This window comes from Chionomys nivalis, chromosome 7, assembly GCF_950005125.1.
Source record: "Chionomys nivalis chromosome 7, mChiNiv1.1, whole genome shotgun sequence".
NCBI lineage: Eukaryota > Metazoa > Chordata > Mammalia > Rodentia > Cricetidae > Chionomys > Chionomys nivalis.
The window spans coordinates 49,801,039-49,828,178 of record NC_080092.1 but is presented as its reverse complement, the minus strand read 5'-3'; the positions used below and the strand labels follow the sequence as shown (position 1 = coordinate 49,828,178).

Genomic DNA, 27,140 nt, shown 5'->3' with positions numbered 1-27,140 from the left:
CTCCATGTGTCTCCTGTCTCACTTCTGGAGAGGTGATTGGACTCTCATTCTCCCACTGGACCTGCTGAGTCCAGTCGGGTGCCCATCGAAGGCTTAACTTGTAGGTTCTGAGCAGTCACCAGAGCCACCTCTCCTTGCTCCTTAGGTGACTTCATGTTGATATGGTTAAGACAGCGTCCTGCTCTTCCAGAGGACCTGAGTTCAATTCCCAACTCATCAGATGGTTCACAGCCTCCTGCCTATAGCTCCATTTCCAGGGGACCAGATACCCTCATCTGCTCTCTGTAGCTGCCTGCATGTTTGTTTAACCACACATACAACACATAAATAAAAATAGGCCTTTTTAAAAAATAGAAGTTGAAAAGTCCTACCAAACTGGGAATGAATAGAGACTCTCTGATTGGCTGTGAGGTGCACCCCTTTACTCAAGGGGTCTCTATTAACGTTCTTCAGCCCCAGAGTGAGTGACTCTGTCACTCCTCAGGAATCACTGCGTGCCCACTTTCCCCCTCCCCTACTCAGTGTTCTTTGTACTGCTGAGGTGCTCTCTGGGTCTCACTAGAAAAAAACCAAGCTTCCTATGGCTGCAGCACATACTTAAGCTAAAGATGTATCAAGAAGAAAGGTGGATGAGCTCAGTATAAGTTGCAGCCTCTGATTGGTGGTCCTGTTGGGCCTGTGGAAGTCCATCCTCCTTACAGGGAATGTTGTTGGGGGGGGGGGTGTGGCTGAAGTGCTTACCTCATGGTTAGGGCTTCACAGTCCCCTTCAAGGCTGTTCTAATACTCTGAAGCCCTCCCAGGAAGTCCCCTTTGGAATTTCTACCTCCTAGTCATGCTAAGCTGGGGACCAATATTTTAATGTTTAGGCCTGTGGGAGACTTAAGATCTAGACTGTAGTGGTTGGCTAGATTAGGGAATGGGGCTAGTATTAAAATCTCCTGGGGCTAGTACTAAAATCTCCTGCAACTTAAAAAAGTGTGTGTGTGTGTGTGTCTGTGTGTGTCGGTTTGTGTGTTTTGCATTTTGCACGTGTGGGATCAGAGGACAACTCAGGTGTCAGTCCTTGTCATCTGCCTGGTTTGAGACAAGGCCTTTTTGCTGTTCTGTAGCATATGCCAGGGTAGCTGGCTCCAGGGCTTCCAGGCCTGCTCCTGCCTCCACACCCTGTCTCGCTGCAGGGACTGTTGTGACCACACATGCACGCTACCATGTCTGGCTTTTGTGTGGATTCTGGGGGCTCACACGGAGGACCTCACGCTTTCATTGCAAGTGACTTACCCGGAGTCATCCCCCCAGCTCCTCCTGGAACGTTCCAAGACTGCTTGTGCCAAGGGACTGGAGAGTTGGCTCCGCAGTTAAAGAGCACTGGCTGCTCTTCTGGAGGACCTGAGTTCTATTCCCAGCACCTCCATGGCGGCTCACAACCATCTGTAACTCTAGTTCCTATGGTGGGTCTGATGTCCTCTTTCAACCTCTGTGGGTGCTGCATGTGACGTAATACATGAACATAGGAGAAACACTCGTACACATAAAATGAAATGCAGATATTTAAAAAAATCAAATTTCCTGTGTCAGATCTACCCTGACTAATGAAAACCTCAGAGGGTTTCCATAGTGCCCACATGGAGAGGACCGTCAGAAGGGACAGCTACACTGCTCTAGAATCCACTTCTTTTTATGCCTGGCGCTGTGCCCTCAGGTTCCATGTGCATCAACCCTTGCCATTTAGAGCCCCGTGTGGGACATGAAGTTTCAGGGGGTGTGCGTGGACAGGCCTGCTACAGCCTGGAGCTCACGCATACCCTGCTGAGGCCTGCCTCGGGTCTGTCTCAGGGTGGCTTCTGGCTGGGAATTTGCTGACCTGAGGTGAACTCAGTCCTTCCAATGCTGTTTTTTCTTGTACCTGCTTTGGTGTGCTGGGTTAGGAGAGGGACAAGAAGCCTTGTTCTTGGGATTGACATTTCAAGTTGGGAGACCTCCTTTGGATTTTGGTACTGAACGTCACTCCCATTGCACACCTCCACGTTTCTATCCCCCAAATTCCAAACCAAACCCTTGGCGTTCTCTTCATGGACGGTGAGGATCGTAGGGTTAGTGTCCTTCAGCTCCTGACAGTCTTTAGTTCCTCCTGTGTTCTTCAGTCCCATGCCTTCACCTCAAGGCCCTCATTCACTTCTGCTGGGTTTTTGCCCTTCCACCAGCATCTCTCGCTGGTCCATCGTTAATCTCTAGGGAAGGCCGTCGAGATGGTCTGAGGTCAGCTGCTGCCTGGGTCTGGATGGTTCCTTTCCATTCCTCCTCTGCTCACTCCTCACCTGCATCCAGATGATTCCTGTACGGCCTCCCAGCCAGCGAGACTGCACCTGTGTCCCCATGGGCCGCTCCTTCAGGCCGCGGAGTCTTTGGACATCGTCCCCCTGTTCTTGAAGGACTCAGGCCTTGCCACCTCCAGGCTCTGCCAACCCCTGCTTGAGTGCAGTGCCATCCAAGTCCCACAACTTCTTCCCATGTTAGAGACCCAACCCTGTTGCCTCAGTCCGTGCGTGCAAGGCCATTCTTTCAGCAGGGACTGGACTTCCATTTCTCTGGGAACTAGTAAGGCCTGGAGCTCCTGCCATAGGGTACAGTTCAGTATCTGCCAAATGTGTCTGCTTCCACCATTTACAGGGCATGTGGGGGACCAGAGGTCCAGGCGGATCCTCCATTCCCCTTGTGAACACCATCTCACGCCTGTGCCCTGAGCCCAAGCAATACTCTGAGAGCAGCAAGAATGCCCCTGGGCCCTGCACACTCCTGTACTGGCCTGCTTGTACTTCACCACCCTATTGTTCTTGCCCATGGTATCGGTCCTCAGTCCCTCTGGGGTGTCCTAGTCCTCTTTCTCACCTTCCCCAGTGTCCAGTTCATTCTGTGTTCTGGAATCCTCCTAGCGTCAATCAACCCTCCCCCTATTTTTGAGATCATCTGCCATTTTAGCTTAGGCTAGCCCCAGACCTAAGGCAGTCTTTCTGCTTCTGTCTCCCCGGTGCTGCCGAGATTACAGGTGTCTGTCATCACATCGGATCTCATGGTTTGTTTTCAAAGACACCAGTCTTGGCTGAGGATGTTGTGCAGTTGGTAGAAGGCTTGCCTAACACGCTTGAGATCCTGGGGTCAATCTCTAGTGCTCCGTGAACAAACAGGGGTGTGGATACTCACTGTAATCCCAGCACCCACGAGGTGGAGGTCGGAGGATCAGAAGTTCAAGGTTATCCTTGGCTACATAGTGAGTTCAGTTTCAAGGCCAACCTGGGCTACATGATGAGACCCATTGTTAAAATGGATAGGGAAAGGAGGTAAATTGATCTGGATGCCCCCTCTTCCTGCCTTGTTTTGAAAACAGGAAACACACACTACGAGACTGGGGCAAATTCAGGGGCATCAAAGCGCTGCTCTTCCTGGAACTTAAAACACATTCTCTGACTCCTCTGTCACCCCTACTGTGGCAGAGGGAGGGAGGCAAGGAATGTATGAGGACGTAGGAAAAACATCCAGTAACTCGGACAAAGCCTGCCCCTCTTTGAGGTCTGCAGAGTCCCACAGCCCACAGTTCCCCCAGGGGCTGTTTTTCCTGTGCCATTTTCTCCACCTAGAATTTCTGGTCCTCTGCCACCCAGTTCCCATCTGTTCTTCAGGGCCTCAGTGAGATGACACCTCCTCCAGGAAGACCTCACAGATACCACCGTAGAAATAGTGTTTTCTCCCACACATTTGAGGGCTGGGATCTGGAATTTACTCATGCATTGCCCTTCTCCGCCTCCCAGACTCAGCCTCTGGAAGCGCCACAATGCTGCTCCTGTTTGCTTCCGCCTCCTCACCTGCCCTCCTAGGTCAGTTATATGAAGTCACTGAGCAGCACTGGCTGAGAGAGGGCTGTCTCTGGCTGTATTCCCAGCACCTACATGGAACTGGCTTATGGTAGGCACTGGGGAGATCTTTCAAGGGAACAAACAATGAATGAATGAACAAACAAATGTGTAGCATCCACTAGTCCCGGGGCTGGAATGTCTTTACCGTGAAGAGTTGGTTAGCATTTCTAGCTTTCTCAGGGTCTGATGTGGGGAGTGAGATGGATGTTTCTGGATGCCCATATATCTGCAGTGAGTCAGGCAGACTCTGTTGAAGTCAGTCATCTCTCACAGGACACATACAACCATATTTGCTCATGTTTGCTTCCCCGCCCTGCTTCCCTGCTTCACCTTTCCCCACTAGGAGTCCAGCAAGATCTGCTGGCCTGCTGGCTTGCATGAAAACACACTCTTTCTCTCCCTCCCTCTCCCCCCCCCCGTATGTGTGTGTGTTTTCATACACACACTCTCTCTCCCTTTGTGTGTATGTGTGTGTATATGTGTGTTCCAGCCAGTGACTTTAAACTGTCTTTAAATGATTGCTCAACTTGAAAACCCCTTCAGGCTGGTGTCTGAGGTGGTTTGGATCACTGTTGAGCATTTCATTCCTTTCCCCAAATTGCTCATTATTTCATTTGCATAAATTTTCGTGGTGAGATACTGCTCCAGGCCTAGGTAGCTCAAATAGACCTCTTAATGGGGCAGTCGAGACCAGTGGTGGGAATGTAGTCTGGGCCCAGCACACGCGTCTGCAATTTTCTCCCAGTCCTTTACCAGAACTCTGACAACTGTGAGCTCTGGAGGAGACAAGAATGTTCTACTTCCAAGAGGCCAGCTCGGGGCTCCACAGCTGCTCTCCAGATACTGCCTCTCTCTGACCTCAGCCTGTCCCCCCTCTCTGCACCTTGTCACTAAGGGCCCTATGTGGTTAGGAGACAGAGGCCAGATGGACTCTTGCTTCCACCTGGGATCTGGCATCTCCTGCTGTCAGTCAATCTATCTGCACCTCCTCATTGGGCAAGGGCCTGGTGCACCATCGGGTCATGTGTAGGTGCTGGGGTGGAATAGGGGAGGGACATCTTGAGCTGCCAGAGACTACAGGGCATAAGGCGAGTAAGCTATATGGGTACAGGCAAGGAGACTGGCCGGTGGAGCTTGAGTGTGGGCTGTGAGAGGGAGACTCGGGACCTGTGGGCTGAGGATAGTGATCTGTCGAGGATCGTGGAGGCTGCTCTTAATCCCTCCTCTAGAACTGAGCTTTGCACAAGGCATGCCTCAGTATATAGCCTCATCCACAAACACACTGAACCATCGTTCACTGAGTCCTGCCTTTCAGGTCACAGGCCAGGCTGAGGGAGGACAGGCTCAGTCTTCAACTGGCGGTCTCCATGTGGAAAGCACACTCAGCCCTTACCAGCTTCATTATAAGGCAGAGGGCCCATGCTGCCCCTCAGGACTTTGGTTTTTCAGTAACTCCTTCTCTGGCCTCAGTCAGACCAGTGTCTCATGGCAATCTGCCACTGAACTCCAGTGTGTATGTCCCAGCCCAGTGAGAGAGGAGAGGAGACCATGACCACATGGAGTAGTATTCAAATTAAACACTTTTAGACTGTGTCCCAGTGCATCATGACTTTGTCTTTATCTGTCCGTCTACCAACCCACTCATATACCCCATCCATCCATCCATCCATCCATCCATCCATCCATCCATCCAGATCCATCTGTCCATCTACCCATCCATCCAGCATGAGTTGACTATATTCTTACTATATGTGGTGCATTTTGACACCCTAATTTGCTTCTGTATTTTCAATATTGTACGTGATTCACTAAGTTGGTCCAGTAACCTGCTAGTGAGTTGTGACCTACAGATTGGTAAGAAGTAGTCACGCTGGAAAGTTAGCTGCTGGCTTAGGGGTGTTTCTGGAAGACTGTGTCAGGGCCTATGGGCTGTGTGTGCCCTGGGTCACCAGGAAAGGGCAAGACCCGTGCTTGAACTGCAGTCACACCAGAAGCTCAGGTGCGAGAGGGACATTGCCTTCCTCACCCGCTCTATGCCCCACACTGGCTGTGTAGCAGAGTGGATGCCCTAATTTTGGGGACAACAGAAACCAACTACAGAGGGATTTTGCTTTTGAAGTCAAATACAAGCTTGGAAATGAAAGTGCACCACAGTCCAGGCTTGTGTTGGGGTCCCCCATCTTGAAGTAGAGCTCATGGAGGTGGCCTGACCTCAACCAGGTTTGCATATGAGGATACTGGTCAACGCTCATAATCTTGAGGTTGGGTTTGCCGGCTCTGTGGGACTCCGAGGACTGGAGAAAAAGGCAGGGCTCCTTCAGGTAGCCAGTCCCACCTCTCAGTGTAAGGGTTTGTGGGGAATAGACCTGCCACAGAGGGGGAGCATCCCTGACTGTTTTGACTCTTGGACTAGCCGAAGAGGGTCAAAAGCCCACATTTGTGGCAGTGTGCCAGTAAGGGCTGCTGGACTTGGCCTAGAGACAGAAATGGGATCCAGGAGAGACTGCAGGTGAACTGCAGGTGGTAACAGGGCTCAGTGGGGGATCAGGTCATTGGGTTGGGGGCAGGGAGGAGGTGGCAAAGGTGATGTGCAGATTTCTAATTCGAATGTGCGGGTAGATAAAAGACAATGGTGGAAGACGGCTGAATTTGGGAGGGAATATCATGGCTTTGATCTTGGACCATGAAAAGCTGGAAGTGCCTTTGAGCAATGTGAGATATGGAGAAGGCATTTGACATAAACATTCCAGAAGCTCAAAGATACCTGGACCGGATACATAAACTTGGGAGTCATCACTCCTCAAGAAGATAATAATTGAGTTGGGTGAGATCACCAAGGAAGATAGTGGAGTGAGAGGAGAGGAGGCTCCGCTTCTCCTAGAAGCAGGTCAGGATTATTGCAGGACTGAGCAGGTTGAGCCCCAGAGGGAGTCAGCACCATGGAGGAAAACAGGCTTGTGTGTTACTAGGAAAATCAAAGGAAAAGAGTAAGGTCATCCCTGGGCATCTAAGGGATTGATTCCAACACCCCCATGGGTAGTAAATTCCTCATGCTCAATTCCATTACCTAGAATGGTACCCGGTTTACACAATATAGCACTACACGTTCTCCTGGGTGTTTTACATCATCCCCAGGTGACTTCTAACACCGAATACAGTTATACAAACAGCTGCGTGTGTAGGCTCAGTGCAGGCACAATTTTTTCCTTGATAATTTTAGTCTGATGAAGCTGTTGCATTGGAATTTGGAACAAGAGTACCAAGAGCGGACTGACTGCATTGCCGAAGAGATAAGCAACCCCTGTCTAAACTGTCAACGATCTAGAAAGAGAGATGCAGCTATCTGGTGACTTACTGCATGGTGGATGCTGGTGGCCTGAACTTGGGAGCCAGGAAGGCAGAGTGTCGTGGATTGGGGTTGAGGCAGTGAAGGCTGAGCTTTTCAGTAATGAGAGGTATCTTGTAAGGAGGGGATCAGCCTGAACATATAAATAGGATGAGAGTTGGGACCAAGGGGAAGAGATTGGTCCAAGGCACAGCTGACAACCGGCTGTAAGGGGAAGGAGGAGAGTGTTCGCCTTAATGGATGTGACCTTGGGGTTGAATGGCCTCTTATTATGGCTTCCATTTACCCTGAGAACAAAAGGTGAGGGCACAGATTCCCAGGAGGGACTTGATGGGGAGCAAAGATAGAGAAGGTTTGACCTAGAAAGTCTTTCTAGGGAGTGGAAGAGACAGTTGGTGTATCTCCAGGACAGTCTTTTGTTTATTTACTGCCTCACAGGTGTCACCATGGACACCTGAGTTCCAGGCTGTGTTCCAGATCCTGGGCAGACATCAGTGAATAGCAACAGAGGGGATGAGAAAATCACTGGAACTTCGAGCTAGGTCAGGAAGCAGAGTGGATGAGTCTGTATTGAAAGTGTGGTTGGCCTTCTATGTCCAGGGGCTCTGCATCCATAGATGGAACCAGCTGCAGATTAAAACAGTTTTGAAGAAAATTACAGGCTGGGGGACAGTATGTAGGTAGGTGGTAGAACATGTCCTTAGCATGAGCAAAGTTGTGGACTCAGTTCCCAGGGCAGTGCCACCCACCATGCCAACAACAACAACAAAAACAACTATATCTGTGGGTTGGATGTAGGGCACATGCCTTCAATTCCAGCACTGGGGAGGCAGAGGCAGAAGAGCTCTGTGATTTCAAGTCCAGCCTGGTCTACATAGTGAGCTCCTGGCCAGCTAGAGCTACATAGTGAGACCCTGTCTCAAAAAAGAAAAATTACGATCGCAGTAAACAGATGCAGCAAAGTGTTCTTTGCGTGGGTCCCCGGATGATGGGGTAGAGAAGACGATACAGAAGGCTGTGTGGGAGTTCTCTGCCCATCCTGTGTCCTCCCAGGAGACTGACTTGAACTGTTGTCGCCAGGGTCTTGGCACTAATCCCCCATGGATACAGAGGGATGCTTGCACATGCTGTAAGGTGACAACCAATAAAGTCATCAAGTAAAGCGTGCAGGTGCGCTAAGCTGCTAATAAAGAGTGCATGGCTGCTTCTAGATGACACGCAAGCCCGTGTCTCTTTAAAGTTACGTGTGCTTCGGAGTGCTTCGGAGAAACAGTGCCAGGCATGGATTAAGACGACTGGGGTGGTGGACTTGGGGTTTTCAGTAGGGAGGTTGGGGCAGGATGCTGAGGAAGGGAAATGAGTTAAGACTTCAGGTGGAAAGAGAGTAGAAGGAAGCTGTCTGTGGACATGGGTGGTCATGGACTGATGTGTGTGTCCATCTTCCTGGGGTGGGTTTTGTGCGGAAGGACCAGCAGGACATGGGGCAGATAGGAGAGGAGGTCATGAGGAATTGCTCACAGACTAAGGGCCCAGGGCTGTGACTTCTTTCCTAAGGCATGACTCAGAATGGTGGCAAGGCCTGGAGTGGAGAGAAACAGAATCATAGCCAGGAAGCCGGGAGGGGTTGGTGGACTACAGCTCAGGAAGACATTTTCCCCAAAGTGTTTTCCTTCACCGGAGCTTGAGGGGTACACGAGATCCTCCCTGGGGACTCCGTCAGCCCTTTGTGCAGATACCAATAGTTTCAGGTGTCCACAGCAGAAATCACTGAGGTGTGTGTTGGCCGTGTGCTCCTCTTTGCTCTGTCTTCATCCTTGCTCTGAAGTCATGGCTCACCCCTTTCGAAAGGCATTCAGTTCCATGTGAACGACTAGCCAGCTACCAGGGAAGCTCTTCTGTGTGCTTGGAGAGATGGCGTGGGCGTGGCTTCAGTGTTGCTCTCACTTCCAGTTCTAGATGCTTTGGGTTCTGGAAAGGAGAGGCTGTGACAGTGACAGACCCTTAAACCTATGGGAAAGGGCACAGGCCAGTGTGACCACCATCATACTTTGAACCAGCAGCTCCTTGGAGACAAGCTGGTCTCACCTGAGGATTCAGAGGCCTTGAGGCTCCCTGGAGACCTGAGCACACTGCCATTTGCTTTTTATCCATCCTTCGGTGATGGACTCCAGTACATGGACCACCTCTGAGTCCAGTGTCTCTGACATCTCTAGTAGATATGCCGGGAATGCCTGGAACAAGTCCTGTCAGTCATGGCCATAGTAATGTCAGCCGCTGTTGGCAGATGGGTATCATCGCTGCTGTCATTTCTAGATAAGGAAGCTAATGGATGAGAGGTTAACAGACAGCCAAGTTCAAGTGTCGTGTGCTAGCCTGTGACAGATAGGATCTGACCCGGCATGTCTGGCCCCAGACTCACCCTCTTCTTTGCCTCATTAGGATGAAGCTTTGCTCATCTGATAAGGAGGCCATAATTGCTCCTCCTTTCTGGTCCAGCAAGGAGGGACGGACAGCTCAGGTGACTGGCCCAGCCCACAGGTGGGAAGTGAGACAGCTGAATGTCTAGCTTCCTTGCACCTGTTACCTAGCCCCAGTGGCGTTTGCCAGTGATGCAGATGAACACACAGCAGTGAGCTGGCCCATACTCTGGCCCAGTGAATCTGCTTTGCAGCTTGTTTGCATTTGGTGAGTTAATTTGCTTTCCAGACAGAACCACAGACCAGTGTCGCTGCCTCCTCAAGTGTGCCCCTCCCTTAAGGGTCCTAATGTTTGACCCATGGCTCCTAGTATGGAGCTGCTGGCCAAGGGAGGGTCAGAGTAAGAGGCAGTCAGGCTGGCCAGGGCCAGGGGCCAGCGATGAGGCTAGCACTGCCTCCCCCGGAGGCCGGCTTGCTCTTCTGCTGCTGCTGGCGCATGAAATCCGAACTCTGGAGGGAAATTTACTGCACAATAAAGGAAGAATGGCCCACTTTGGGGACAATTAAAACCACATTACTATGGAATTACAGAGGACGCCGAGGGAATTAGCCACATGCAAAGCAGCCAGGAGTGCCAAAGCCAAGAAATGTGGGGCGATCACACGGGGATCCTCACCCCCAGACTTGTACCAGGGATCTGTCTGGTTTTCAAACCCTGGGAAAACATTTGCAAAGACTACCTGAGGGTAGTCGGAAGATAGCCCTGCCTGGCCTAGTGTGTGCCCCTGCTACTTCTGTTCTGGTTAGAGAGCCAGCCCGGTCATGGGGTTGAGTCTAGTAGGGACGACTCTACCTTGCTACTTTCTCATAGGGACCAGGAGGTGTTGCTGAGGGTCTTCCAGTCCTTTTGCCACTGCTGTGAGCCGTGTGAACTGCTGGAACCTCAACATCTTTAGCTGTAAGATGGGGAACAGTTAGACCTTCCCCACCTGATGCCTCTGATCACGTCTCTGTCTTTTTAAGATTTGTGGCTTCTCTTAGTGGAATGGCAGTCTGGTTGGACCTTCATGTGCTTGGGTTTCACCATGGAAGACTCAACCAACCTCAGATCAAAAATATCCAAAAAAGCATTTGCATCTGCATTAAAAATGTCTAAGGTTTTTTCTTTCTAGCATTTCTTTAACTATCCAATATAATCACAGTTTGTGTTGCAACAGACATTGGAATGAATCCAGACACAATTGAAGGCACATAGGAGGATGGGTAGGTGCTAGACAAACACTGGTGACATTTCTTATAAGGGACTTGAGCATCCTTGGATTATGGTGTCCATGAGGCTCGGGGTTATCTTGGAACCTATTCCCCATGGACACATACAGGACACAGCAAGTGGAGTGGGGAATCTTACAAGGTGCAGGGAGGGGACTCTAGAATCTTGAGGCTGTGAAGATTAAATGGCCCTAGGGTTCACAGAGGCACTGTGGGCACATCCCCTGTTCATATACCAGTGGACAGCAAGGGTTAGCAGCAGTGGCAAGTGTCAGCCGCCCTGTCCGTGAGTACTGACCCCCAATGCCACCTGGTGCCCTCTTCTCCCTGTTGTTGACCATATCCTTCAGATTGTGGTTTCTGATGTTTCTGTGATTTCCCATGTTCTCTGTCTTCTCTTCCTTAGACTTCCCATGAGCTCCCACCTCCTTTTAGACACATCAGAGTTCTAGCTTGGAGCTCCTTTCCTCTTTGGGGACAAGGCCTCAAGGAAGGGACAGCCTTTCTTTCTTTCTTTCTTTTTTTTTTTTTTTTGGTTTTGTTCTGTTTTTCGAGACAGGGTTTCTCTGTGGTTTTGGAGCCTGTCCTGGAACTAGCTCTTGTAGACCAGGCTGGTCTCGTACTCACAGAGATCCGCCTGCCTCTGCCTCCCAAGTGCTGGGATTAAAGGTGTGTGCCACCACCGCCCGGCTAGGGACAGCCTTTCTTATTGACACGCGCAGGACCTGTACATAAAGCAAGCAACAGAGAAGTTTGGCACCTTCTATTTCTTGACACAGGCTCCTCTTTCCTAGAAGGGTCTATCCCTTTGGGGTTCTTGCCTAGAATCTAGGGTGCATCAACCTTAAGTCCAGGGGAAATGTTCAGGGTGCTTAGCCCTGATTCTTCACAGTGCCGGTCTGACCTAGAGATGCCAGCCGTAGTAGGCAGTTGGTGCATTTTTTCAGAAGGCCAGTCAATCCTGTTGCCTTTGAAACCCGCGAATGTGGCTGCATTTATTTGTTGGTTATATGTGTGTGCCAGAACACAGTGTGGGGGACAGAGGACAGCATGCAGGAATTGGGTCTCTCCCTCTACCATGTGAGTTCCAGGGATCAAGCTCAGATTGTTGGGCCTGACAGCAAGTTCCTTTATCTGCTGTACCCTAACTCAGCCACTCCTGTTGCTCCTATATCTCCTGAACCTCCTATATCTTGTACCTCTACTCAAATGTCTCCAGGGATGGCTTTGTTCCTCACTTCCAGCGGTGGCCCATTCCAGCTCCCTTGGTCAGCTGGAATCTGCTGTTCCCTGTCATTCTGTCTGTGTGGTGGGTCACCCACATTCTCTTCCAGGACATGATTTTTAATTAAAGTCTTTAATTATAATCCCATAAGCCCTTTACTGATCTCTAAATAAATTTTACCTACCGATTTGATTAAAATAACGAGATCCAGAATTGGGGCTCAGATTTTTGACGAGTCCCCTCATGAAGCATGCTGATGAAAAGCTCTTTGTTACTTATTTTGAGCCACTTAGGTCACACTTGCTTTCGCCCGCACTGCCCATGCATAATAGGGAGATCTTTGCATGCGAAGTTAAGGCATTCTGGAGAATAGTAAACTTCCTGGGAACCTGGGTGAGGTAGAGTGGCATGCTTGTTATTTCTCTGTGTCACGCAGTGAGTGGGGACGCTGTCCAGTGGGCAATGCCTTCCCTTTCCTTATACATCTCCTTATGGTCTTAAGGGGTCACAAGATGCACCAGACAAGTGGCCTACGCTTTAATCCCAGCATTTGGGAGGAAGAGGCAGAGGCAGAGGCAGGCAGATCTTTGTGAATTCAAGGTCAGTCTGGTTTGTGTGGTGAGTTCCAGGACAGCCAGAGCTTTGTTGTGAGACCCTGTTTTGAAAACAAACAAACAAACAAACAAACAAACAAAAAGAGGTCGTAGGATTTCCGTTTTGTTTCAGCAGTGGGTCCTGTGTGCAGAGAAGGGCAAATTGGTGCAGATCAAACAAACACTATAGAACCAGACAACCCTTTAATTTCTGTAAAGCCCAGTGGGACAGCCTCATTCTGTGGGGCCCCTTTAACTTATGAGACTCACCAGTGCTAAGACTAGTAGAGTTGCCTTTGAAAAAACTGCCATGTGGATGAAACCACACAAGAGGCAAAGGTTGGGCTTATGAGGGTAGTGGGTGTGTTGAGGATAGGGAATTGCCGTGCAAGCCTTGGGATGGATGATACTAAACATCTCTTCCTGCGGTTTGTGTTGGAGTAGGCTTCCTGTGCAGTCCTTGCCTGGTGAAATCTAGCAGCTCTGGTTGTCAAATGAATTTGGAGAATAAGTGTTGGCAGAGGATGGCCCACCAAAACCCTGTCTCCGTCATGGTCAGGGGACCTGTGGCAGTGAGGCTCTTGGCTATGTGCCGTGTGGAGTCCCTGTAGCCGTGTAGGCTGACTTGTCTCTGTAGCTTGAAACCCAAGTCAGAGTCAGCCAGAAGGTTGTGCAGCTAGCTGGTCATGTAGAGAGGGATGTGGCTTCTGGAAGCTGCGGTGAAAGGAGAGCCGCATCCCTGCCATTGTGCATCCTCCCCACTCGTATAGAACAGAGGAGCTGCAAGTCATTAAGCCCTCAACCGATGCCAGCCTCCCCCATCACTACTGGAGTCCCGCATGTGCCAGCCTTGATGATGGGACCCATTACAGATGGGAAATGACTCCAGGGAGCTGGGAGCCAGGCTTGGCCCGTTCCCCTGGCAAGTCAGCTCTCATACGTCCAGCGCATGGAGCCTGTGCACCACCTCTGGGGAAAGCGATTGGAAGGAAGCCCCCATGCTGTAAGCAGGCATCTGGCAGGGCATATGAGTCACAAGGCAGAGGATTTCATGGCAGTGCCTTCCCCTCCAGGGGAGGGGGTGAGCTTTTCTCAGACAACCACCTTTGCTTTGAATATTATCTATCTGCCTTTAGGAAGGATTCCAGTAGCCAGGAGGCGGGTTATCAAGCTCTGGACCATGCACCTCTTTCCATGCAGATGGTCTGGTAAGTGCCCTGGACTAGTTAGGTAAAGAGTTAGCCATCGCTAACTTCTGCCAGGTCCTTGGCAAAGTCTCTGCCACATTCTCCCCATCTCTCTCATAAGAGGGTAAGCTAGGGAACCTTGGAAGGCCACTCCTCTCCCAAGCTCTGTGTTTCTGTGGGGGAACATTCCCTTTCCTGTTTGGCTGGTGGAGCTCTGTCATGAGTGGAAGTGGACTGAGACATTTCTGCTGTAAGTCACTCTCTGGACTTCTGTTTAAAATAAACGTTTTCGGATGCTTTGTCAGTTGTGTGTCTGTACACCAGGTGTGTGCACCACCTACTTCCCACAGAGACTAGAAGAGGGCATTGGGTCCCCTGGAACAGGAGTTACAGACTGCTGTGTGGATGCTGGGAATTGAACCTGGGTCCTCTGGAAGAGCAGTTGGTGCTCTTCACCACGGATCCACTTTCCAGTTCCCTGGACCTCTGTTTTGAAAACTTTTATTATTATTATTATTATTATTATTATTATTATTATTATTATTATTATTATTATTTTATTATGTCCTCGAGAATAATGGGCTTTGCATCTCTTCAGAAACGGGCAGCTGTGGAAGGTTCCAGAACAGGGCGGTGACACATTGAGAGGAATGTTTGAAGAGAGATTTGGAGTGAAGGATTGCTTGGAGGTGGGGAAGGCCTAGAATTGGGAATGGGACATAGTGGGCCAAGGATGACCTCCCTGGGGGAGGTGACAGGGCAGATGGAGGCCCACCCTCCAGCTGTTGGAGCCTGGCTCTGGAGAGGGCCGATCTGAGGAGGGCTGCAGACGAAGAATTGATGGCTGCTCAGGGCTTACCCAGACCTCGGCCTTTCTTCCGCAGAGAGGGCTGGGGAGGAGGGTGTTTGTGCAGGGCAAAGCCTGAGTGGTCCTGCACAGGGAAGACCTAGGCCGGTTAGGAGAGGGTCATTTCAAAGCCTTAGGGGAAGGCGGAGCAGCCAAAAAAGGGCAGGGGAAAGAAAAGGCTAAGATGTTTACAGAGAAAAGGAGTCAGTGGAAAAAATGACGGCGAGGTCAAGTAGATTTGGGAGATGGCCCTGCAGTCAACAGAGGGGAGGGGACAGTGGCCTTGCACAGAGGGGAGAGTGAGCCTCTAAGCCTTGGCTCTACTCTCGGGTCGTTCCCACTCCAGGGCCTTAATACTGTTGGTGGCCCTGGCCCCAGCTTTGAAATGTCCTTTGCTGCTGCCCATTCACAGGGACTCTGTTCACTGGAGGGTCTCCCTGTCTGGTGGGGGCTGTTTCTGCTCACAGAGGGAGACGGGGCTGGCCAGACTTCAAGTTGTCTGTCTTGACCCCAGGCCTTTCTCCAGATGCCCGGAGGCTGGGCTGGGTGGGGGCCCAGGCTTTCTTGGCAGCTTCTTTGTCTGCCTGTGGACAAAGGGGCCGAACCTTTCCCAAGCCCCACAGGTGTGAAGAACTTGTGACTGTAGTGTTTGCTTGGCCCTATTAGTGGCTTGAAGGACTGTTGACAGAGGTTCGCTTTGTGATCAGACTTGGCTAAAGCTCCCTAAGCCCTCAACAAACACCGGCCACTTATCTGAGAGACTTTATCAGAAACCATCTAAGCCGGTCTTTGGCAGGCAGGCCTCCCTGGCCGCCTCACTCAGGATCCTGCGTTTCCAAAGCACTTCCCACATTGTTTTCCCGTTTCTCCTACCACCCACAGCATCCCTGGTATCAGAATGGAGCCTTGGTAAGTAAGGAAGAGGCAGTCAGGTTTTATTTTCAAATTGGAACCTTAGGATAGAGGACTCTTTGAGCCTGTCCTCCAAGAGGATGCTCTGAGAAGAAAGGGGCTACTTTGGGATAATTTGGCCTCAGGAGTTTCTGGGCTCATAAGAGTGGAACCCTATTCACTTTGGGCTCTTTAGTCTTCTGTTAGAACCCTTCAGCCTGCTCCAGCCTCAGAGGATCCTACAGCGCCTCCCTCCCCCCATGATTGTGTGTCTGTCTGTGTGTCTGTCTGTCTATCTGTCTGTATGGTGTTTTCCACTATGCCATGGGCTACATTAAACCACTTGTGGTAGAAGGCGCTGTGAATACACATATAATACTCTTCCTGTGTCTGTAGATTAGTAATAACTAATAGTAAGACAGCTATCGTAGCAACAGACCATAACAAATGTTTTGCGTCTGCGCTCTTAAAATACCTTAGCGCTGTGCCTTCCCCATCTCAGTGGTGTGGAAGGTTGTAAGCTGAGTGGCCCCGGTGCTGTGATGTATGGTTGGACCTACTGTTGACCCGAAGAGCCATGTCTGCTCAGGTGATCCAGGTCACTGACCTGGGATGGGAAAGCTCCAGGCAGTGGAACCATTCCCTTTGCTGTTTGACAAAATAGGTTCCTTGGCCCGGGACCCTGATGAGCAGCCCTCATGCTCCCCCTCCCTGGAAGACCCAAGCATTTACCATTCCCATTCGCCAGACCTTACCCTGACAAGACTGGCCACCTCTCCCTGCAGGACCCCTCCTGAGAGCCATGGTCTTAACTCTGATCTGCCTGCGCCTTCCCCTTCCCCGTTGCTTGCTCTGTCCAGCCTGACCTATGCTGCTCCCAGAGGCCTCACTGCTTCCCGAGACGCCTGTCCTGATCTCACAGGTGGGTTCCCATGTCTGCTGATGGCAGTCTTCAAGTCTGTAGTAAGGTATAGTAAGATGCATTTCCAGACATTTAGGGGCAGGGGAAAAAAGTCCACCATACAGAGGAAGGGTCAGACTGAATGAGTTCATTTTTCAGAAGAGAACATACAGGCTCAGAGGGGCCAAGCGGGTAAAAAGCGTTTCACTTGGTGCCCTCACTCTTAGTGACGGTGAGTGGCTGTATGCAGCGTGGCTTTTTAAATATATGTAAGGTATGGTCCCATGTATCCTGCCCCTCTGTGAGCCCCAGGACCTGAGGTCTTGGGCATTCTTTTCCTCCTCCTTTTCCACATTTTCAGCTCTCCTCCCCTGAGCCCTGGGGTAGCCTTGAGACATTATTCTACACTCCTTGAATTGAAAACCACAACTGGAGAGACAGAAGAGGTGTTCCTGTCTTGAGAGAGGGGAAGGGAGGTTAATCAGGTCTCACCCAGGAGTTCTGTTCATATCTGCAGGGTGAAATGAATGGGTGATCATGCCCAGTGGGGTAAGTGGGGGGTGTCATCACAGCCCCCTCTCTGGCCTTAAGGTGCCTTACCTTGCCTCTCCCATTCACTAGGATCCCCAAGCACTGCATAGCCTGGGCTCTGTCCTGCCCGCTGTGGAAGGGCGTGTTGCCTGATTCTTCTTTTAGGTAAATGAGTTCTCCCAGTCCTGTATGGGGACCATGTTTGCCAATGGTTTTATTAAGTTGAAATTGAGAAGAGGCAGCTTCAGTGATCGGATGCTCAAAAACCTTGACTGGCACCAGGCTCCTCGTGTGTCATGTCCCCTTCTCTTGGTGGTTCCCGTGCCCTCGAGTTTACATTGACTGGTCTCCACTGCACTGTCTCTGGCCATTTGGCACCTCTGGGTACAATCTATAAGTCTTGCATTAGTAGTAGGCCTCAGGCTGAGGCAGCAGAGACAATGGGATTAACTGACTACATCTGGCTATCTCTGGGGGCTCTGTCCTGCTCACTGTCGCATCCCAGTTCCTTGTGGAGCTCCTAACTTATAGAAGCCTTCAGTGTTTGTTGACCACCGGTGCTCCTGCAACCGAACTTCCCCATTCGTTATAAAGCAACACCTGGAATCTGCAGTGTAAATGGATCGATCGTCCGTCAGGGTTACCGTGATCTAGCTTACCTTTAAACACAATTGCCATGAGTACCAGAGCCCTTGGGCCCATCTTACCTCAGTCTCTCCTCCAAAGAGAAGCCTTTGAGAATTCAGCTCAGCACCATCCCCGGGTGCAGACAAGAGCCAGGTGTGTGCAGCCACGGTTGCACAGCTGGGCCTTTTTAGGAGTTTCCACAAACTAGACTCCGAAGACACTGTGGGAGGAATGGTTACAATTAATAAACAAAGGACAGACAATTTCCAAGTAAATCGTGTACCAAATAGAGTAGCAAGGTCATAAATAAAAGAAAATAGGAGTAGCCTCCAACTCTTAAAAATAGCTCTCAAATATTTTTATGACTTTGCGGCAACTATTTAAGAAGTATTTTTGTTGGTTTTGCCTTGTTTTGTTTTAATGAGGCTAGAGCCCTGTCCACTGCCTCCTCAGAGGTCACCTGCTGGAAGCACCACCCTCACCTTGCTGCAAGGCACTTTCTCCACAGGGTGGGTGACAGTCCAACTGGATTCTTCTCCATTTGGTCCCATCAGGTAGCACAAGTCCACAGGCCGAAAGCAGCCGTGTGACCTGGGAGTTTGTCATACATCTATCCGAAGGAGCTGGGGGTATAGCTCAGTCTGTAGAGTAAGTGCTTGTTGAGCATGCAGGCAGCTCTGGGTCCTGTGCCCAGCAGTGCATAAACTGTGTGTGGTGGCCGGCATCAACCTGTAATCCTAGAAGAGGAGGCAGGAGTATCAGAAGGTGGAAGGGCATCCTTGGCTACCTAGTGAGTTTGAGACCAGCTTGGGCTAAACAAGACTACCTGGGGAGGGGTGTGGAAGAAGTGGACAGACATACTTCTGGAACTTGGCATAGTGAGGCATGCCTGTAATCCCAGCACTTGGAGGTGGGGGCTTAAGCAGGAGGATCACCACAAATTCAAGGCTAGCCTGGGCTATATAGTCATACTCTGTCTCAGAGAAAGAGAAACCCCTGAGTGAATCCCCAGCTGGACTGATAAATGCAGGCACGGTGGGAACAGTAAGGGTAGAGCATCCTCGCCAGTCTCTGGGTCTCTTTTCTGGCCCTGTCCTCTCTGCTCCCAGATGGACCCAGCAAGATGGCTGTCTTCTGACTGTCTTTCCCAGGAGCTCTACCCATAGCTGAGAGATCCCAGGTCTTTCATGGATCTGTCTCCCCTCTGGGAATAGACACCAGGAGGCAGGACTCTCTTACTTGCTTCCAGACCTCCTAAAATCAAGTCAGAGTAGGCTTCTTTTTCTTTACATGGTACCCCCAGAAACAGTGAGGGAAACCGGAAGTGCTGACCATGTTCAAGTGATACAGATGCTTCGCAGTGTGCCTCCGAGGGATCAGAGAGCTCAGGGTTGGGGACCAGTTTCTTTCACAGAAAATACCTAGTCTGGTGGTGGCTCATTACCTTTAATCCTTGCACTCGGGAGGCAAAGGCAGGTGGATCTCTGTGAGTTCAAGGTCAGCCTGGTCTAAGTAGTGAGTTACGGGACAGCCAGAGCCGAACTACATAGTGAGACCCTACCTCAAAAACAAAAACAAAGAAAGAAAGAAAGCACCCAGCCTGCAGGTGTTTTGAAGGTTATTTTTGCCAGTCCAGAGGTAGACATGTAAATCCAGAATTCTGTATAAAGAACACAGGCAAATTTCTCAAAAGAACTGCTCCGTAGAGGAAGGATGAAATGAAGCCAACTGCCTATTCATCCGTCCATCATGAATAATAAAAACCCAGAGATAGATATTAGGGTTCAATTCGAAAACCAGAAAAGCAAAGCAGCCGAACTGCTAGAGAAGTCTTACCTCTACCAAGACTGGGCGACTCCAGACTAACCGGACAGCCTCTCTCTCCTCTCATTTTATATTCCCTCTAGTGCTGAGATTAAAGGTGCATGACTCTCTAGTACTGGGATTAAAGGTATAGACCACCATACCTTTAATAAAATAGATCAATATTTCTCCATTGATCCTTTGTAGCCCAGGGTGGCCTTGAACTCACAAGAGATCCATCTGACTATGTCTCCCAAATCCTGGGATTAAAATGTGTGTCACCATTGCCTGACCTCTAGCGGCTTTAGCTTTGCCTCTGGTCTTCAGGCAGGATTTATTTATCAAAATGCAAATAATATACCACTACAACATCTTCCTCCCTCCCTCCCTCCCTCCCTCCCTCCCTCCCTCCCTCCCTCCCTCCCTCCCTCCCTTCCTCTCTGGTTCCTTTCTTCCATCCGTTTCTCCAATCATCCAGTCTCATGGTCCTGTGTGATAGGAGAACAGAGAAGGGCCTCTGAGTCCAACACCAGAGCTTCTAAACAGGCCCATGGCCCGATGGCCTTCCTGTTTTCACGAACAGGCCAGAACCACGTGAATTTTGGAGAGTCACAATATGCGTTAACAATGCTTTCTGGACCTGGAATAATCTTAGTAGGCGTGCGGCTTAGTTTCTCAGGTGTTTGGGGAGCGAATCATACACCTATGTTTTCATAAATTCATCGAATAGCTGAGACTCAGTTCTCTGTGTTCAGAACCCTAGGCAGAGTCTATAGGGTATAGATGAAGGGTCTTTTCGCTATAGTACTGAAGTCTATTTAAATGAAATTAAATTGTCTAATCAAAGTACAAGATGAGTTTAAATTAATTCAGAGCAAGAATGCTGGGAAATTATGGGACTATGCCTTTAGGATGAGGGCCAGATAGCAAATCCTCCTGGCCCTATCTATCTACCTTCCTGTCTGCCTGCTCATTCATATACCCATTCAATTAGCCACCCCATCCGCCAACCCACCCCATCCTACATCCTTTCCGTTCGTCTAGTTCATCCACCAATCCATCTCACTCATCCATCCCATGGGTCCATCCATCAACCATTTCCTCTATCTCCCCATCTACCCCATCCGTCTTCTCCATCCATCCATCTCCTCACCAATCAGTTAATCCACCCGGCCATACCAATTCGTTATCCATCCTTGCACCTTCTCTCTTGAGTGTTTGCTTTCTCTTAGCTGTACAATGAAAATGTAATCAAGGCTTGCGGTGGGCTAGCAGATCAAACCTTCTCCTTGTCCCCAGTGAAGCAACAAAGTTGATTAAGAACATCTGTCCCGCTCAATCAATGTGAATTCTGATGTGTGTGCTCCTCCGTCTGACCATGTCCTCCGTTAAGGGAGGAGTCCCTTGGGCAGTGTGTACATGCCCTGCCTCTGTATCTCACCCAGTTCATGCGTGGACTTGCGTGTAGCTAGTGTTTGTGTGTGTGTTGAATAGAGTTCCGCTGCAGGTGTCGAGGGGCTGGGTAAGTTCAGGTTGACACGAGAGATGAATGAAAAGGCTTAAAGTTGGAAGTTAAGGACTCAGAGGACATTTGGGTGGGGGAGGCAAACAGGAGTTGGCTCTTGGTCCGCTTTATCTTTCTGTCAGGTTCCTGGTTGGAGGGGTGGAGTTAGGGATTCATTGCTTTTCTTACCCCTCCCTGCCTCTCCTCAGGAACTTGAGATACAGCCATGGGAGACAAATCTAGCTTATCTCAACATGCTAGCTAGCGGGGACATAGCTGAGTCTCTACGAGAGACGGGGGGGGGGGGGGGGGGGGGGGGGGGGATCCCTAGATAAACTACCAAGTCTTACCAGTGGGGCAGGACTCCTTGATCTGGGCCAGGCTGGTCCCCCAGGAGGGTCTCAGCTTCCCCCACCCCTGTCTCTCCTGAGTTGACCTCTGTTCTCACAAGACTGCCCTTTTCCTTCCCACCGTGAAATCTGATAATGAAACTAATACCCAATATTTTTGCCTGGGAGAGAAGCAGGAGATAAACAGGAAGGCATGAGGGATTAGGGTGTCTCTCGGAGGCAAGGCTTGCGGTTGGTGGGAGTTGGGTGACACCTCTTTGTGGACCTGAGGGATCCAGATGTGAGCCACTTTGCCCAATGCATTTTTCCATTTGTGTAGAGAAAATAAAACAAAGAGAAAAGAAAACAAGCTGTAAAATACTTTGCAGAAGTCCAAGCATGGGTAATTATCACTTGATGTTCCCTGACAGCCCAAGGAGGGGCAGGGGCTGCTTTTTGATGTTGGCCTCCGAGTTTTCTTTTGTATTAGCAGTTGTTTGGAAAGAACCTTTTGTTGGTGTGAGCTGTGCATGGAAGGAGATTCTAACTTGAGCTTTCCCAAGGGTGGTAAAAAAAAAAAAGGCAGCCTCACACTCCCAGAGGACTGTTGGATGTTGGGTAGCTAGAGCCTTCTTTACAGGGGGGACACAGGAGTGTGTCTGCTTCCACAAAGGACAAAAAGATGCTGTGATGAGACCTTTCTGTGTGCAGAGGACACTTAAGAGCAGTGAGGCACTGGGTGGGGATCCTGGCAGATTCCTAGCCCTGGGCAGAGACACCAGGTCCTGGAGGTTCTGTTCTTGCAGGAATGATCCAAGCTCTGGTCTGTATGTAGTTCAGGCTCAGCTGTTCTGTATGGTGATGCTGATCATCTTCCCCAGGGTAGTCTAGCAGCAGTACGACCTACCTGCTTCAGGCCAGGACTCTCCTCACTGACTTCTCAGTGCTGGGCTGGCTGGTTGTCATTGCACGTCTCTGAGTAAGTCTGTCCCTTGTCTAGTTGATGAGTCCCCGGAGGCTATGACAGTCCTCCACGTAGAGGGTGGAGATGCAGCTTCTGTGTGCTCGGTTGAACTCATCACTTGAGGACACGTGCACAGGGACACTCCAGTTCTGGGAGTCAGGTTTGTTCTCGAGTCCAAACGGGCCTCCATCTGCTTCTATCTTCAGGATAGGCGCTATCTTGACACCTCCACGAAAGCCGACCTTGTCAGCTGAGTGACTACGGGGCACATGATTTGGGGACTGACTCTTGGAGGAATATTCAAGGAAGATTATGACACCAGAGAACAAAATCAAAGTGGCAGTTGTAAAGAAATAAAATATTCACAAGTAAAAATAGCATCTGAATAAGAAACCAGTAAAGAACATTTACAGCTTACATAGTAGAGAAGGCCAGTGTTTTAAGCCAGCCATAGAGAGAGGAAAATTGGGCCATGGCCTGAGCAGGCAATGTGTGCTCGAAGACGGAAATGGAAACACAAGAAGATGTACCCCTGTCTTCTGTAATCATAGACACCGGGTGGGTGTCATGTGTGGGTCTTCTCTCCAGACAGTTTGCAAACTTTTTTTTTTCAAATGCTGATACCAAATGTGTATTGTTATTCTTTTCAAGGGTGTGGTGAAATAAGAGCTGTCACTTCCTGCTAGTAAGAGGCAAAGCCAGTTCAGCCTTCCTTGAGGGCTACTTGGCATTTTCGATCAAATGTTAAAAATACGGAAAATCAAAGCTTAACTCAGAATTCTGCCTTGAGGAATGCGCTGTCCATCAGATGTGCATGTTCTAAGGTGGCTCCAGGTTTAACCCTGAGCAGCAGGGAACAGCCTGGCTGGCCCCCAACTTTGAGAGATTGCTTGCTCAGCGTGTCCATCTCCCACTAAAGATCCACGGTGTTATACACTCTAAGAACCATGAAATCTTTAAAGATCATATTGAGTCATATTCGACACTAAAAATTGTCCATTCTGAAAAAGAGGCTACAAAGTTAGTTGCAGATAGGTATGACCTGTATTTCTAGGAAATAAATGGTCCCATGGCTGGGCCCAATAGAAAGCCGCTGTGGTCACAGTGGTTCATGGAAACAGGAGTGAACTTTTCCCTTTTTGCTTTTGTTTATAAGTGTATGGCTTTAAGCATTATAGTTTTTCTTAGTTATGATAAAAAGGTAATCAGATATAAATCTTTAAACTCACTAAGATAAATAGATAAGATTATTTTCTCTAATTTTGCACAATATTAATGGAATAGGTATTGTAATTGTAATTCTTACTTGATAACTGTTTTGTTGTATGTAATTTTACTATGCTAAAGTTAAATATTTTTGATTAGACAGAAAAGGGGAAGTGCTGTGGGATAATCCTTCTGTACGCTGTGAATATGTATCGCTGTCATTGATGAATAAAGAACCTGCTTTGGCCTATAGCAAGGCAGAATAAGGCTAGGCAGGGAAGCCAAACGAAAATACAGAGAGGAGAAGGCTGGAGTCGGGGAGACATGAGCCAGCTGTCCAAGAAGTAAGATGCCAGAGGACTGGTAAAGCTGCAGCCATGTGGCAGTACATAGATTGATAGAAATGGGTTATTTTAAATGTAAGAGCTAGTTATTAATAACCCTGAGTATAGGCCAAACATTCTGTAATTAATATAAGCTTTTGTATCTTTATTCGGGACCAGGTGGTTGGGACAAAAGAAAAGCCCCGCCTCCATTCACACATCATTCCCTTAGAAATTCCATAAACATGTGTAGAACACAGCCTAAAAACAGGGCAGTGTGAATGTGATTAAAGTATGCCATACACATCTATGAAAATGTCATGACGATGCTCGCAATTTTGTATGATTGATATATGCTTTTTTAAAAAAGTAGGGTAAGATCAAGTGTGATTGGCTTACAGCTGACAGTGTCCTAGAGTTTGAAGCCCAGAGAAAAGCTGGGTGGGAGGAGCATGATCCTAGTGTGAGGTAAAAGGGGGACATCCTTTGGGGGACATGCTGGGGAGGCCTCTGCCAAGCAAGAGCTAGAGGTGAACTTGGAAGTGGCATTGAAGTCACACCTCCTAGATGACAACACGGCTGCAGCCTTGAAGAAGGGTCAACATAGGGGACAGGAATACGTGCTGGCCTTGGACAAGGAGGGGTACCCCCACAATTGGCATGGTCTAGAAATTGACCAGAGCTCAGAATAAATGAAACAGGAGAAGCTAGGGAGTGAGCTGAGGCTGGGGAGTAAGTCTGACCGGTGAAGAACCCCCAAGACTATGCTAAAAGATTTTGACTTCTTCCTTATGCACACCACCCTCAGGTTGGTGCTTAGAAAAACCCAGCTCTGGTCACAGTCGTCTCTATGAAATGATCCCAGCACTCCCTGAAGGCACAAAAATTTCATCATGGAATCTGTTCCGTAAAGTGGCATTGTGTTTGCACATAGCCTACACACATCTTCCTATGTCTGTGTAAAATCCCTCATTCGAGTGCGTCTCTAGATATGTTATACTTCCCAGTAAAATCTAAATGTTATGTCAGTAAATACAATGTAATTTTTAGGGATTAATGGCAAGGAAAATAGTGCCTTTTCGTATAGATGCAGTTCTCCCCAGATATTTTTGATCCACACGGTTGGTTGAGTCTTGCAGATACAGGCTGACAGAGGCACGATGGAGAGGAAGGGGCAGATGTGGGGGGAGGTGCCTCTGGGTCTAAGTAGAGACCCCAGACTTGGAGCTGGAAGTGAGGGTTTGCAGGGTCATGGGCAAATAGGTAGTGTGAGAAGCAGGAGTTAGGTCCCAAGGGCATCGCGGCAGGTGGATGGCAGGGTGATAGGTACTCACTTCCGAGCTAGAGCACAGCCCAGGGAAGTGGAAGGAAGTAGACTGGCGGGGGAAAGGTGTAGAGAAGAAAGCTGGAGGTCTTCTGTGGTTTTGGATGGTGGGAAGGAGAGGGGGAGTTGGCTTCAGAGCTTTTGGTGGCAGAGGAATGGGAGAAAGGAGGTGTAGGTGAGGGTAGAGGTGGAAGCCAGGGCGTCTGGAATGTTCTTTTCCCACTGAGGGACTTAACCACATTTATTTCTCCCAGTTCTGGAGGTTGCAAGTCCAAGATCTAAGATCATGGTATGGGCAGGACTTTAACACAGGGATTTCAGGAGGCCTCAGCCAGGACGCTGTGAAGTGCTCGGTCCGTGTTTATGTGTGCAGCGAAGGAGCTAAGGAAAGGCTCCCAGAGTGTGTGACTTTCCTGCACCTGGGATGGACCTCTCTCTTCCTAGGGTGTCGGTCCTCCTCTCCCCTTGTGCTGATGGCTTCTGTCTGTTTCCCCTGCAGCCTGCAACTGCAACCTCCATGCTCGGCGCTGCAGATTCAATATGGAGCTCTACAAGCTGTCAGGGCGCAAGAGCGGGGGCGTCTGTCTCAACTGCCGCCACAACACTGCAGGCCGACACTGCCACTACTGCAGGGAGGGCTTCTACCGCGACATGGGCAAGCCCATCACCCACCGGAAGGCTTGCAAAGGTAGGTGACCTTGGGGGTCAGGGAACAGGGATTTTTTTAAGGGATACTAGGCTCCCTCTCTTCCCCTTCTCCCTTTCTATTTCTTTCTTTTTTCTTTTGCTAGTTCCTTTACAAAGCAGAGTAGACTAAGGTGTGTGCACCCCTCCCCTCGTTTCTTTCATGGCCTTCCTGGTATTTGGAGGTGTAAGCCAAAACAACTGGGCAGTGGAGACACAGCTCAAAGAAGAAAGTAGAAGGTGCAATCCCTTCCGAGGTGCAGGGCTGGGCTCCCGACACGTCCCCCTTTGCCTCCCTCCTTCTCAACACAGGTGTGCTGCATACCAGAGGAAAGAGAGCCGTGTTCACCAGGCTTACAGTCTGGGACAAAGGACCCTCTTTTCCCGGCCCCTCACAGAGGCTCTTCTTTGGATGTGTGTGCGCTGCCTCCCGTCCCACCCCCATCTCACACACAGACACATGCACACCGTGGAGGCAAGGTTGGCAGTTTCAGGATCGGAGTCTAAGAAGGAACCTTTAATCCATCTGTAAATAACTTTACTCTTCAGGACCCTCCCCACCCCCCCAAAAAAATTAAAAGGAGACAGGCAACTATTTTTGTTTGCCGAAGCAAGCACTGATGTTTTAACTTTCTGCTGCTTTGCTTTTCTCTCAACAACAAAAATGAAGCAAGCAATGGTCAGATGACTCAGAGCGGCTGATGAAATGCCAGGGAGCTGAATGAGGTGGGAGGGAAAAGTAGCCCCCCCCCCATTAGCTTTGGGGAATTCCAGGGACTAAGGATTTCTTGTTCCAGTATTGGGGTCTAGGGCCAGAGCATGTCTGAGCATGGCTTCTCAAGATGTTTACATCCAAGGGCTCCTGGAAGACAGTGGGCCTTTAGGGACCCTGACTCAGGAGGGTGCAAAGCCATGGTAGATATAGCTGGGGTGAGGAACTGCAGTGGACGACCCTTCCTGGATGCTGCCAGCCTCTGAATGAAGCAGAGGTGTTGTCTTCAGACTCCAGATGTTGGTCACCTATATACAGGCTGACTATAAAGCTCGAGGTTAATGGGGTTCCTTGTGTAAAGATGATAAAGAACTTCAGAACAACAACGGCAGAGCTTCAGCCAGGTGTGTGCCCTCCTGAGAATGGAGCCACCTCTGCGTGTACAGAACACTTCCTTGGTAAGCAAACAGCAACAAAAAATGGCTCTGCTGATTCTTGCCTCTGAGAGAGAACTACTGGATTCCACACGTACAGATGAGTAAAGTGT

At 49.6% G+C, this 27,140-nt stretch overlaps 1 protein-coding gene across 2 annotated transcripts in view; it reads left to right on the top strand.

The window, feature by feature from the left end:
• The window catches only part of Ntn1 (netrin 1), a 192,875-nt gene that overhangs the window by 105,043 nt on the left and 60,692 nt on the right, over nucleotides 1-27,140 (top strand). For both annotated transcript variants that reach the window (XM_057775845.1, XM_057775844.1), the window contains exon 3: nucleotides 25,697-25,885. In XM_057775845.1, coding sequence (XP_057631828.1) covers nucleotides 25,697-25,885 — 189 coding nt within the window. The remainder of the gene's footprint in view (nucleotides 1-25,696; nucleotides 25,886-27,140) is intronic.